We start from the raw sequence: 14,403 nt of genomic DNA, 5'->3' as shown, positions 1-14,403 counted from the left end.
CCATTCATTGTATAGGCTTTTTTTTTCTAGCACTGACAGCTCCCGCCGGCTCCCCCTGCCCGGCTCTATGCCGCCTGTGTCCCCCGCAGCGTCTGTGTCCCCCGCAGCGTCCCCAGCAGCGGGGGACACAGACGTGTCCCCCGCAGCGTCCCCAGCCCCCCTACTCCCACCAGCTCCCACCTCTGTAGCCCCCCCCCTGCTCCCCGGGTTTTTTACATGTGATAAATCGAAACGATTTATCACATGTAAAAAATGGCACATCAAGTGCCAATCTAATCAAGCTCCCCCGGGGAGCAGCCGGGGAAGCTCAGGGGGAAGTCGGGGGCGACTTGTCCTAAGGACAAGTCGCCCTAGTGTATGGGGGCCTTTACTGTACTTCATTGGGTACCCAATTATCTAAAACAAATAGAGCCAATCTGGAAAAACTAATGTCAGATTCAGAATCAGCACCCTCAAAGTACCCTGAGGCTGGTTTCACACACTCCGGCTCCTGCCGGACAGTGAAATCCCGCGCCCCACACATTAGTTGTGAATGGACACTATTGTGTCCATTCACACGGGACGGCCACGGCCCGGCCGCACGCTTGCAGCCGGATCCCGCCACTGGAAGGGACGGCTGCCGGGCTGTGGCCATCCCCTCCATGATAAACTAGTGTGTGCGGCACAGCTCCCTGGCCGTGCGGGATTTCACCGTCCGGCAGTAGCCGGAGTGTGTGAAACCAGCCTAAAGAGACTCAAAAATAAAGGACTATTTAAAGAGTGCTGACCAGTGTAATTGATAAGAAAGGTGTCGCCACAGGTGCTGGCAATCCTACATTACCAGGGAAGCCCAGGAGCAGAGCATTGTGTCCTCCTGGAGAGGGGCATGCTGGGAGGTATGGATAATGTAGGATTGCCAGCACCTGTGGGAGCTAGGTAACTGATAAGAAAGGTGTCACCACAGGTGATGCCAATCATACATTACCAGGGAAGCCCAGGAACAGAGCATTGTGTCCTCCTGGAGAGGGGCATGCTGGGAGGTATGGATAATTTATGATTGCCAGCACCTGTGGGGAGCTAGGTAACTGATAAGAAAGGTGTCACCACAGGTGCTGGCAATCATACATTACCAGGGAAGCCCAGGAGCAGAGCATTGTGTCCTCCTGGAGAGGGGCATGCTGGGAGGTATGGATAATGTATGATTGCCAGCACCTGTGAGGAGCTAGGTAACTGATAAGAAAGGTGTCACCACAGCTGCTGGCAATCATACATTACCAGGGAAGCCCAGGAACAGAGCATTGAGTCCTCCTGGAGAGGGGCATGCTGGGAGGTATGGATAATGTAGGATTGCCAGTACCTGTGGGGAGCTAGGTAACTGATAAGGAAGGTGTCACCACAGGTGCTGGCAATCATACATTACCAGGGAAGCCCAGGAACAGAGCATTGTGTCCTCCTGGAGAGGAGCATGCTGGGAGGTAAGGATAATGTATGATTAGCAGCACCTGTGGGGAGCTAGGTAACTGATAAGAAAGGTGTCACCACAGGTGCTGGCAATCATACATTACCAGGGAAGCCCAGGAACAGAGCATTGTGTCCTCCTGGAGAGGGGCATGCTGGGAGGTAAGGATAATGTATGATTAGCAGCACCTGTGGGGAGCTAGGTAACTGATAAGAAAGGTGTCACCACAGGTGCTGGCAATCATACATTACCAGGGAAGCCCAGGAACAGAGCATTGAGTCCTCCTGGAGAGGGGCATGCTGGGAGGTATGGATAATGTAGGATTGCCAGTACCTGTGGGGAGCTAGGTAACTGATAAGGAAGGTGTCACCACAGGTGCTGGCAATCATACATTACCAGGGAAGCCCAGGAACAGAGCATTGTGTCCTCCTGGAGAGGGGCATGCTGGGAGGTAAGGATAATGTATGATTAGCAGCACCTGTGGGGAGCTAGGTAACTGATAAGAAAGGTGTCACCACAGGTGCTGGCAATCATACATTACCAGGGAAGCCCAGGAACAGAGCATTGTGTCCTCCTGGAGAGGGGCATGCTGGGAGGTAAGGATAATGTATGATTAGCAGCACCTGTGGGGAGCTAGGTAACTGATAAGAAAGGTGTCACCACAGGTGCTGGCAATCATACATTACCAGGGAAGCCCAGGAACAGAGCATTGTGTCGTCCTGGAGAGGGGCATGCTGGGAGGTATGGATGATGTATGATTGCCAGCACCTGTGGGGAGCTAGGTAACTGATAAGAAAGGTGTCACCACAGGTGCTGGCAATCCTACATTACCAGGGAAGCCCAGGAACAGAGCACTGTGTCCTCCTGGAGAGGGGCATGCTGGGAGGTATGGATAATGTAGGATTGCCAGCACCTGTGGGGAGCTAGGTAACTGATAAGAAAGGTGTCACCACAGGTGCTGGCAATCATACATTACCAGGGAAGCCCAGGAACAGAGCATTGTGTCGTCCTGGAGAGGGGCATGCTGGGAGGTATGGATAATGTATGATTGCCAGCACCTGTGGGGAGCTAGGTAACTGATAAGAAAGGTGTCACTACAGGTGCTGGCAATCATACATTACCAGGGAAGCCCAGGAGCAGAGCATTGTGTCCTCCTGGAGAGGGGCATGCTGGGAGGTATGGATAATGTATGATTGCCAGCACCTGTGGGGAGCCAGGTAACTGATAAGAATGGTGTGACCACAGGTGCTGGCAATCCTACATTACCAGGGAAGCCCAGGAGCAGAGCATTGTGTCCTCCTGGAGAGGGGCATGCTGGGAGGTATGGATAATGTATGATTGCCAGCACCTGTGGGGAGCTAGGTAACTGATAAGAAAGGTGTCACCACAGGTGCTGGCAATCATACATTACCAGGGAAGCCCAGGAACAGAGCATTGTGTCCTCCTGGAGAGGGGCATGCTGGGAGGTATGGATAATGTATGATTGCCAGCACATGTGCGGAGCTGGGTAACTGATAAGAAAGGTGTCACCACAGGTGCTGGCAATCATACATTACCAGGGAAGCCCAGGAACAGAGCATTGTGTCGTCCTGGAGAGGGGCATGCTGGGAGGTATGGATAATGTATGATTGCCAGCACCTGTGGGGAGCTAGGTAACTGATAAGAAAGGTGTCACCACAGGTGCTGGCAGTCATACATTACCAGGGAAGCCCAGGAACAGAGCACTGTGTCCTCCTGGAGAGGGGCATGCTGGGAGGTATGGATAATGTATGATTGCCAGCACCTGTGGGGAGCTAGGTAACTGATAAGAAAGGTGTCACCACAGGTGCTGGCAATCCTACATTACCAGGGAAGCCCAGGAACAGAGCACTGTGTCCTCCTGGAGAGGGGCATGCTGGGAGGTATGGATAATGTAGGATTGCCAGCACCTGTGGGGAGCTAGGCAACTGATAAGAAAGGTGTCACCACAGGTGCTGGCAATCATACATTACCAGGGAAGCCCAGGAACAGAGCATTGTGTCGTCCTGGAGAGGGGCATGCTGGGAGGTATGGATAATGTATGATTGCCAGCACCTGTGGGGAGCTAGGTAACTGATAAGAAAGGTGTCACTACAGGTGCTGGCAATCATACATTACCAGGGAAGCCCAGGAGCAGAGCATTGTGTCCTCCTGGAGAGGGGCATGCTGGGAGGTATGGATAATGTATGATTGCCAGCACCTGTGGGGAGCCAGGTAACTGATAAGAAAGGTGTGACCACAGGTGCTGGCAATCCTACATTACCAGGGAAGCCCAGGAGCAGAGCATTGTGTCCTCCTGGAGAGGGGCATGCTGTGAGGTATGGATAATGTATGATTGCCAGCACCTGTGGGGAGCTAGGTAACTGATAAGAAAGGTGTCACCACAGGTGCTGGCAATCCTACATTACCAGGGAAGCCCAGGAACAGAGCACTGTGTCCTCCTGGAGAGGGGCATGCTGGGAGGTATGGATAATGTAGGATTGCCAGCACCTGTGGGGAGCTAGGTAACTGATAAGAAAGGTGTCACCACAGGTGCTGGCAATCATACATTACCAGGGAAGCCCAAGAACAGAGCATTGTGTCGTCCTGGAGAGGGGCATGCTGGGAGGTATGGATAATGTATGATTGCCAGCACCTGTGGGGAGCTAGGTAACTGATAAGAAAGGTGTCACTACAGGTGCTGGCAATCATACATTACCAGGGAAGCCCAGGAACAGAGCATTGTGTCCTCCTGGAGAGGGGCATGCTGGGAGGTATGGATAATGTATGATTGCCAGCACCTGTGGGGAGCCAGGTAACTGATAAGAAAGGTGTGACCACAGGTGCTGGCAATCCTACATTACCAGGGAAGCCCAGGAGCAGAGCATTGTGTCCTCCTGGAGAGGGGCATGCTGGGAGGTATGGATAATGTATGATTGCCAGCACCTGTGGGGAGCTAGGTAACTGATAAGAAAGGTGTCACCACAGGTGCTGGCAATCCTACATTACCAGGGAAGCCCAGGAACAGAGCACTGTGTCCTCCTGGAGAGGGGCATGCTGGGAGGTATGGATAATGTAGGATTGCCAGCACCTGTGGGGAGCTAGGTAACTGATAAGAAAGGTGTCACCACAGGTGCTGGCAATCATACATTACCAGGGAAGCCCAAGAACAGAGCATTGTGTCCTCCTGGAGAGGGGCATGCTGGGAGGTATGGATAATGTATGATTGCCAGCACCTGTGGGGAGCTAGGTAACTGATAAGAAAGGTGTCACCACAGGTGCTGGCAATCATACATTACCAGGGAAGCCCAGGAACAGAGCATTGAGTCCTCCTGGAGAGGGGCATGCTGGGAGGTATGGATAATGTATGATTGCCAGCACCTGTGGGGAGCTAGGTAACTGATAAGAAAGGTGTCACCACAGGTGCTGGCAATCATACATTACCAGGGAAGCCCAGGAACAGAGCATTGTGTCCCTGAGGAGAGGGTCAGGTAGGCAACCCTGCCCATACCCCTGTCGACATGGACCCCCGATTAGGGTAACAGGTATCCTCCCATAGCTCACCATGCTTCGGGACTTTTACTGTTCCCATTTGTAATCCACGTGGTTTGTAAAGTGTGAAAAAGTAAAAAAAAAATGGGGGAAAAACTGTGCAAAACACATGTTGACTTTTCATGTCAACCTTTTCGCTATGTCGGCATAATGCATATTGCATGTCAACCTATGGACTGGCTGTCTAGAATACTGTAGACCAGGCATGTCCAAACTATGGTCCTCCAGCTGTTGTGAAACTACATATCCCAGCATGCCTTGCCATAGTTTTAGCATTCCCTAGAAGCAAAACTGTGGCAATGCATGATGGGACTTGTAGTTTCACAACCGCTGTAGGGCCATAGTTTGGGCATGCCTGCTGCGGACCTTTCGACCACTTCCCATTAATACAAAGTATGCAATGACACAATTGTTAATGTCAAAATAAACCTTTTCTTTGTTCTAATTTCTTTGTACACATAAATGTAGTTAAACTGACTTTGAAACAACTAAGAAAAACAATAAACAAACAAACAAAACACGGCGGTTACTGTACGTGCTCTTTGTTCTCTGTGCTATTGCACCCTATGGGAGTTCATCCCAATGTATAATTATGGATAGATCAAAGTGTGCTATCGGATCATGAAAGTAATCAGTGCTGAAAGGTGGTGCAGGTTCAGCCCTGCGCTGGTATTAATGGGTCTAATGACTTCAGAGAGTTATTGTGCAGCCCTGACAGCTGTGATATATATATATATATCTAGCCTAGATGCATAACTGCTCCCTGTTATAAGCCCAGACACAAGGCTGCATCACTTTACCGCAGACCCGGCCTAATTGCTGTTTGCTTCCAATTTCTCCTACGTCTCACCATGCAACGAAGACCGATTTCACCCTCTAGTCCCACAGAGGATTCGGGGGCCATACAGCAAAGCTCCATCCAATTAAAGTGTAAAAGGTTCAAGTCAAAACGAAGCAGTCTCCTAGGTAAACATGATAAATTGCAGGCATCAGCGACCCAGAGATTTCCTATAGGGAAAACAGGCTGAGAATAAAAGACCTCATCCATGTTTATGGGATAGCTGGGATATAAGATTCTATCTTTCCCGGAGCCGCGCCGCTGTGACAGCTTAATAATGACAAAACTATTTTAGCAGTATTTGTATTGCGCTCCACTAATGTTACTTGTAATGTAGATGATCCCTATGTGATATACAGTAAGTATCTGGTCGATAGAAAAATGAAGTAAGCATTCAATGTGAACTTGGAGGGGTGCTGGACGGGGTCCCGACAGTTGGGATCCCCATCGGCATTTACCCGACTGTTGGACTTCTATACCACACCCACCTTGGAGGGCATGTTATTTGCAAGTACGACCTGTTGTAAATAACCGGCACTATTGAACATATATACACAATAGCACTGGGATGTGGAGCAGCTGAGACAGGCTTCCAGGTGGCTCAGCTACTGACTGCTGGCCCAGGACTAATTTAGGCTTTTAATTATTAGGGACAATTTATTACTGATGATAGACTTATGCAGTAGGGTAGCGACATGTGTGGTAGACTCCGCGGCGCCAGCAGGGTCTGTAGTGGGCGCCGGTGGCTGAGCTGACAGGCGACCCAGGCAGCAGTGAGCGCTGAGCAGATCCCGGCCTGTACATATCTAATGAGCAGGAACGCAGTGCATATTGAATGAGCGGGTCCCGCTCATTACATATGCACGGGATGGGTCCCGCTCATTACATATGCACGGGATGGGTCCCGCTCATATATGCACGGGAAGGGGTCCCGCTCATTACATATGCACGGGGTGGGGTCCCGCTCATTACATATGCACAGGGTGGGTCCCGCTCATTACATATGCACGGGGTGGGGTCCCACTCATTACATATGCATGGGGTGGGGTCCCGCTCATTACATATGCACGGGGTGGGTCCCGCTCATTACATATGCACGGGGTGGGTCCCGCTCATTACATATGCACAGGGTGGGTCCCCGCTCATTAGATATTAGATAAGCGGGACCATCTCAGCGCTCAATGCTGCCTGGGTTGCCTGTCAGCTCAGCCAGCAGCGCCCATAGTCCATCGCCTCACCCCTTCTTGGGGGGGGGGGGGGGGGGATTTCTAGCTACGCCACTGGTCTCACGCCCCTTTCTTTTCCTGACTCCTCCAATATTTTAGTTTATATTGTTATAATAACATACAAGTGTCCGTCATTTGGTATCATGATAGATTGACTCTAGGTCGACCACTGTTGGTTGACAGGGTCAAAAGGTTGACAGTCAGAAGGCTGACAGGGTCCAAAAGTCGAGTCAATAGGTCGACAGGGTCAGTCGGTTGACAGCCAAAAGGTCGACATGGTCAAAAGATCGACATGTAAAATGTCGACTTGAAAAAGGGTTGACATGCCTTTTTTTAACAAAATTTTGAGCCAACATGTGCCGACAGGCAGTTTTCATACCCTACCATGCACTATGGCGTGGAGGGAGAATATAATAGCGTGCCGAGCGCATCGAGGCACCGAGTCCGAAGCATGGCGAGGGACGTGGCACACTTAGACAGTGTCCATGTCGACCTATGTCGACAGACACAAAACATGAAAAAAATAATGTCGACCTTTTGACTATGTCGACCTTTTCACTGTAGACCATTTGCCCTGTCAACCATTTGAATGTCAACCTTTGGACCCTGTCAACCCTTTTACGGTCGACCTTTGGACCCTGTCGACCTTATGAATGTTGACCATTAGTGGTCGACCATATGAATGTAGACCTAGAAAACTGCTTTACCATGGTGTTTTACGGTGTTTTTATGTTAAGGAATAAGGCGACACCTCCAGGATTAGGCATCGCCCATCTCAGTACCCAGGCCCTGTTCAGCTCTAAGCAGCCCTGGCGATAGACACTAAACCCTTCTCTGTACTAGGACACGTTTGGAGGAAACATTTTTGCTTTCTCACACTGTAATTTATATTATTCTCCTCCTTTATGTACATTAGCCGGCTGTGAAACACATTGACACATATTGCTCAGTGGGTGGAATGGATTGTTCACTAGCTTCCTTCTGCAAGTGATTGACTGGTATCTAACATGTGTCTCTTGTCTTGGCAGGGGGCAGGCAGGGTAAGCTTCCGGTAACAGCCTTCGAAGCCTTGGACCTAGAGGTAAAGAGCTGGACTCGATATCCAAGCATCCCAAGTCGGCGTGCCTTTGCCAGCTGCGCCATGACAGAGACGTCGTTCTTCAGTCTTGGTGGCTTACAGCAGCCTGGACCCCATAACTTCTACTCACGGCCTCACTTTGTTAACACGGTGGAGATGTTTGACTCTGAGCAAGGTGAGTGCCACGGGGCCTTCATGTCCTCTGTCAATGTTGTCACCAATGGGATTCCCGGGATTGGCTTCCCTACTATTAAAAATCCGCCTCGGCCGCCCCGCATATTTACTTACAGATGCGTGGTGCAGCCGGGTGGGTGGGCGAGCCGCGGTAATGGAGCCCGGGCAGGTCCGCTGGTGGGCAGGTGTGCCGACAGGTCAGCTGCTGGGAGGGCGGGTCCTGGGACAGGACGGAAGCAGACAGCATGCGCAGTCTAATCCCGAAATCCCGGGATTGGAGACTCCAATCCCGGGATTGAAATCCCGGCGTTTTGGGGGCCAAATCCCGGGATCCCGCGGATCCCTATCCCGGGATTGGCCACCCTAGCCATGACCCTAGTCCCGTTCACTGCACTGTAAAGGTGCCATTGGTTGCAAGCCGGGAACAAATTCCCAGGTGGCACCTGGCTTGCGAATGTAAAAGGGGTATGAGTTTCCCCTCTGCCTCTTCTGGAGAGGAGATCTCAAAGGTAGACAAGTATGAAAGGTCTGATTCAGCAAGGCTCGCTAAGCAGCGGTCGTCCATATAACGTCAGCCGCCCATCCCTGGGCAGGCCTCGGCCCGCAGGGGAACAGCCATAGAACGCTGGGTATTTCCCTATTGCCGCCCTGTGCGCGCCCCCTCCCTACCCACGTGTGATACTCGCACAAGGGGGGCTGCATATGCACATATACACGTATGCGCAGACCCCCCACCATCAAAACGGGGCCGAATTTGGAATGAATAACCTCTGCCATCCCCTTGTTCTTAGCGGCCATACTTGTTCCTGTCTGAGGACATCTAGAGGCTTCCGCTATTTCTGCGGTAGTATCTGCGGCCAGCTGGGGTGAAACGTTCCTATGCTGTGACAATAGTCAGCATCCTGCATTAAGGCCACCTCCTCCGACACTCTCTCGTCCCGGACCCTCAGGGACAGCACAAACATCTGATGTTGCATTAAGCAGACAGTTCTGTTGCCCCGCCAGCAGCTCCTAGAGCGGACAGCTTAAGTGCCAGGATGACAAAGTGAGCTGACAAGAGTCATTGATTTTTCCGAAGTTCTGAGACACCAGGAAGAATGGGGATAAACTCTATAGCAATAATGCTGGAGGCCGCTAGATTCTAGTGGCTGACTATAACCCATGTTACATTGTCCTGGGCTACACTAATGAGTCCCAAGACAAATGCAGTTACACTGCTCAGGACTTAGAGTCTGCCGGCGGCTCAAGGCAGCATTGAAGGACTAGATGTTGGCAGGAGGATCCTCATGGGAAGGGGGGCAGTGCTGTGATCTATGAGGTCTGCAGTGCCTTCCTTCATGGATCACCCTGTTTAAGGTAAAATAGGTGATTTCTTTATAATTTGTTGATGCATCTTGGTGTAAATAGATGTACTGCGCCTGCACACAAATTGCACCTGTATTTAGGGGGCGTTTAGCACATATGAACATATATGTGATATAGGTGCTGATGGCCTTACCTAGGGATCAGCAGCCGCCCCCGACTCCTGTGAGCTCATTGGTTCACAGGATTAGGGGCCGGCTTATAAATGATGATAGACAAGCAGTGCGGTGTCTTCCGTGCATTTAAAACATGGGATATGATAAATGTCCCCACCACCAATTCCACATTTAAAAACCTCCCGCAGATTTGCTTTTGAAAATTGATGCTTCAATGGTATTAATAAGCCAGAAGCTACGCAATCACTGCAGCCCCCTGCACAGCGGTTGCTGGCGGTTCACACACCGCATGTCATTTTGCTCCAAGTCTATCATGCACTATGTATTATTGTGCTTTGAAGGTTCATACTGTGTTTGATGAGCGCACAGACTACTGCACACCCTCCAACATGACCCATTCCATTAGGTACACAATGCTCTGCTTCTGGCCTTCGCCTTTGCTGGAACACTGTTATTATCACTGAACTAGTTCAGCACAGGTGACTGCAATTATCAATTAAGAAAGAAGTCCAGAAATCGTGCATTTTGTACCTCATGGAATGGGTCATGTTGGAGGGTATGGTACCGTATTACAGTATGTGTAAATCCATTGAGATACACCTCCTTGCTAATTGGGAGCAATGACACCTGTTGATTATATCCTTCTGTCTGGATAAACCCTCATTTATCTATTTATCCTAGAGGGAGATTTGCTTTGAAAATCAGACAGATAGGCTAATTATCTGACCAATTGTCCCCTTTGAAATGTTTTACTGATTTCCTCCTCCCTGGGGTGTTCCTTGCCACACTCTGATAGTGATTATCGCATATCAAGAAATCTGGTATTTTGCTATAATTCTGTCATTGGAACTGTTTGTTTCCGTGTTAATGATCTTGGAATTGTTTATCACAATTTAGCATCTGAAATGAGATTCCGATGTGTTAATATTCAATAATATCTTATTCTCTTATTCAATTCCTAGTGAAGCAAGCAGGATACAAGGATAAAACAGGGATTATTATATTATTATTATTATTATAAGATTGATAAGGCATTGATAAATGACATAAAATTTCATAATTTTAGCCCCGCCCCTTGTACACAGCCACGAATTGTGGCATTTTACTGCTGAGGGGGGTGGGGCTTAATGAGACATGCTTCTGGTCCCACCCCCTGAACTGACTGGCTGCATCTCCTCTTCAGGCTTCTCCCAGAAGACAGGAGATTTTAAAAGTTGGCAAATAGATATTTAATGCTCCTATAGCAATAAGCTCCAGCTTTTGGTAAACTACACATTCCAGCATGCATTTGTAGTGTATTGGGCAGGGGTATTGTCAGGTTACCTCTGTTCCGGATACACCGTAGAAAGAATCACCCAGGTTCTTTGCTCTCTGTGGTTGGGAGAAACCTTCTGGGCCGACAAGACGGACCACAATATACAACTACTTCCGTTTTATTTGTTGTAGGGAAGAATACAGTGTCAAGAAAATACTTTGGTACAAATCTTAGTGCAAGAAATTCAACTTTAATGCAAATCTCTCATTAGTATTATATAACAATAGGCAGCTGAAGTACCCCAAACTGGTGCTGTGCGTCCGACTATTTGTACAAGGCTGAATGATAAATAATAACAATAATAAACGTCAGGAATGTAACCTTTGGGGAACTCGAGTACTATTATTGTTCTGTGCACAAGGTTTAGGGCAGAATAAAGGAGGTAGAATCTTGATAGGGGCCCCCTTCCTCGAGAGCAGAACATCAATTGTCAGGAACACTGATGCGGCTCTGTTACATTGGGGGTTATTCTGGTTCACTCTTTCTGACAAATTCCTTCTTAGATGGACAAAACCATGTGCACTGCGGGTGGGGCAGATGTAACTTGTGCAGAGAGAGTTAGATTTGGGTGGGGTTTTACTTCAAAGTGAGATCTATATTGCAGTGAATGGTGTGTACACACTTGTACAATGTGCATGAGATTTTGACTATATAGTCAAAATGTCATCTGGATGGAGATGAACAATGTAACCCTGTATAACAGTATGGGGATAATGCTGTAACCATAGAGATTTTGGGTGGCTTTATGTAGCTGCAGGAACCTTTCTAGTGTTTAAGGGGCAGTGACTTCTAATACCATGAGCTATTTCCCAGCTCGTCTTAACGGATAAAACATTGGTACTCCCTTATCTGGGGGTTATTTTCTGTATGCAAAGGGAACACATGAGGTTATAGAGAGAAGTTTCCAAATAATTAGAGAATTTTAAATGGAGCAACTATGGAATGACTGCACATGTGTGTGTCATATGCATCGTGCATGCACGTGAGCGATCAGCAAATAAAATGCACATGGATCGTAAAACGCAGTGATTAGAGGTGGTAACCGGCCATTTTCTGGGAGTGTATGAAAAAATGCAGACGTGCCCAGGCGTTTATGAGGAGGGTCTGCGGCAACTGCAAACACTATTAAATGGTTTGGGAATTGTGTATGGATGTGCAAGTAGAGAACAATTCTCTTGCAAATTAGTGCGGGGCCTTTTCTTTTGCTGATGGCCAGGAGGCTGTATCCTGAGCAATTAGAAGTGTCCGCCCCCCCCCCCCCCACCCCCCCCCCCACACACACACACACACACACACACACACACACACACACACACACACGTTAGCCTATGATATTAAATGGGAGGTGTCTCCTCCCTCTGGGACTGCCAGTCCAGGCTGCGATTGGTAGCAGTCCAAAGTTGGCTCTAATACCTGCAATAGTAAGTAAGTAAGTAAGTAAGTTTTATTTATATAGCGCGCTTTCTCCAACAGGACTCAAGGCGCTTTACAGACATTAAAAATAATGCACATACTGTAATACAAAGGGTTGTCAAAACGGGCAACAATGGCAGTACAGATATACATCACACATACAGATATGCACTAGATGCATTCTAATGAGGGACATGGACAACATATTTACTGAGCTGTACAGCACCCAGGCAGCCATTCGTCGGCGCCACATGGTGATTGCACCAGCCAGAAGGGTAGACAGGTAAGACAGTACAGATATAGGACACATACAGATATATACTAGATGTACTCTATTGAGCGACACGGACACATATATTTACTGAGCTATGCAGCACCCAGGCAGCCAATCAGCGGCGCCACATGGTGATTGCACCAGCCAGATAGGTAGCCAGTAACAGTACTGATATATATATATACTAGATGTATCCTGATGGGGAACATGGACATGGGGAACATATATTTACTGAGCTATGCAGCACCCAGGCAGCCATTCAGCGGCGCCACATGGTGATTGCACCAGCCAGATGGGTAGACAGGTAAACAGGTAAAACAGTACAGATATAGGACACGTACAGATATATGCTAGATGTATCCTGATGGGGGACACGGACATGGAGCACACAGTGTATGCCGCTGCTGTCAGGCTATGCACAGCAGAGGCGCAACACACGGTGCGGGATAACAGGAATAAAATTTAAGATAATACTACAGTGGCATACAAGGCAGTATTAAGACAGTGGTAAGGTCAATAAAATTATATTTCACATGTTTCAGGGAGCAGCAGATGATCTTTGTAGCAATAATGGAGCAAGGTGGTCCAGACGCCCGAGTGGATGATATAGTCAGAAGGGTATACAGAGCAAGCAGGTAGATGAATGCGATCCTTAGCAGAAGAGTTAGCTGACAGGATAGTCTCCATTGTTCGTCTGATGTTTCCCTTCTGTTAACTCCTGTATAACTCCAGCTTCGATATAACTATTGTAATATCACTTAGAATCTGATCAGCCTTGGCTTTATCAGCCTAGCACTCACTATAAGTAGGGCTGCTATCAGATGTCCACACAAAAATCACCCCACCCCCACTAGCCTTCCTCCAACAACAAAAGGTCACCAATTAAGTAAGCAAATGGTGAGAGGGCAGTCTATACAATACAGAATCAGTGATTTCCTGCCTTAATTCAAAGTTTAAAATAAGAAGGGGAAATATGCTGTAGTCAATTACCAATAAATTTCAAAGCTGGGATATACAAATTCAAAGCAATAGGGTTTGTTGGGTGTTGTAGTCAATTACCAATAAATTTCAAAGCTGGGATATACAAATTCAAAGCAATAGGGTTTGTTGGGTGTTGTAGTCAATTACCAATAAATTTCAAAGCTGGGATATACAAATTCAAAGCAATAGGGTTTGTTGGGTGTTGTAGTCAATTACCAATAAATTTCAAAGCTGGGATATACAAATTCAAAGCAATAGGGTTTGTTGGGTGTTGTAGTCAATTACCAATAAATTTCAAAGCTGGGATATACAAATTCAAAGCAATAGGGTTTGTTGGGTGTTGTAGTCAATTACCAATAAATTTCAGGTGTATCCCCAGCAGGGGGCTCATCCCTTCTTACCAAGGACACCTCCTGGCACTGAGCGCTCCCCCTGCCTGGATTAGATCTCGTGGAGCCTGGAGAATTTAAGACAGGGGGGCCCGTGGGAAGGGCCCCTGTATATAAATATATATATATATTGTATATTAATTAACATGTTCCCTATAAAATAAACTCTACTCTAAGTGGAGACTACTGTAGTTTTATTTTGTATGCACTTGTTATGCAGTCTTATTATGCCATAGGAAGGAACTTCCCG

At 48.2% G+C, this 14,403-nt stretch overlaps 1 protein-coding gene across 4 annotated transcripts in view; it reads left to right on the top strand.

Annotated features, from left to right (window-relative positions):
- Positions 1-14,403, top strand: part of KLHDC8B (kelch domain containing 8B) — a 244,898-nt gene that overhangs the window by 130,128 nt on the left and 100,367 nt on the right. For all 4 annotated transcript variants that reach the window (XM_083155548.1, XM_083155547.1, XM_083155546.1 and 1 more), the window contains one exon: positions 8,080-8,304. In XM_083155548.1, the coding sequence (XP_083011674.1) occupies positions 8,080-8,304 (225 nt within the window). The remainder of the gene's footprint in view (positions 1-8,079; positions 8,305-14,403) is intronic.

This window comes from Crinia signifera, chromosome 8, assembly GCF_055691185.1.
Source record: "Crinia signifera chromosome 8, ASM5569118v1, whole genome shotgun sequence".
NCBI lineage: Eukaryota > Metazoa > Chordata > Amphibia > Anura > Myobatrachidae > Crinia > Crinia signifera.
Note: the sequence above shows the minus strand (reverse complement) of the source record. Positions and strands in the feature narration are given on the sequence as shown.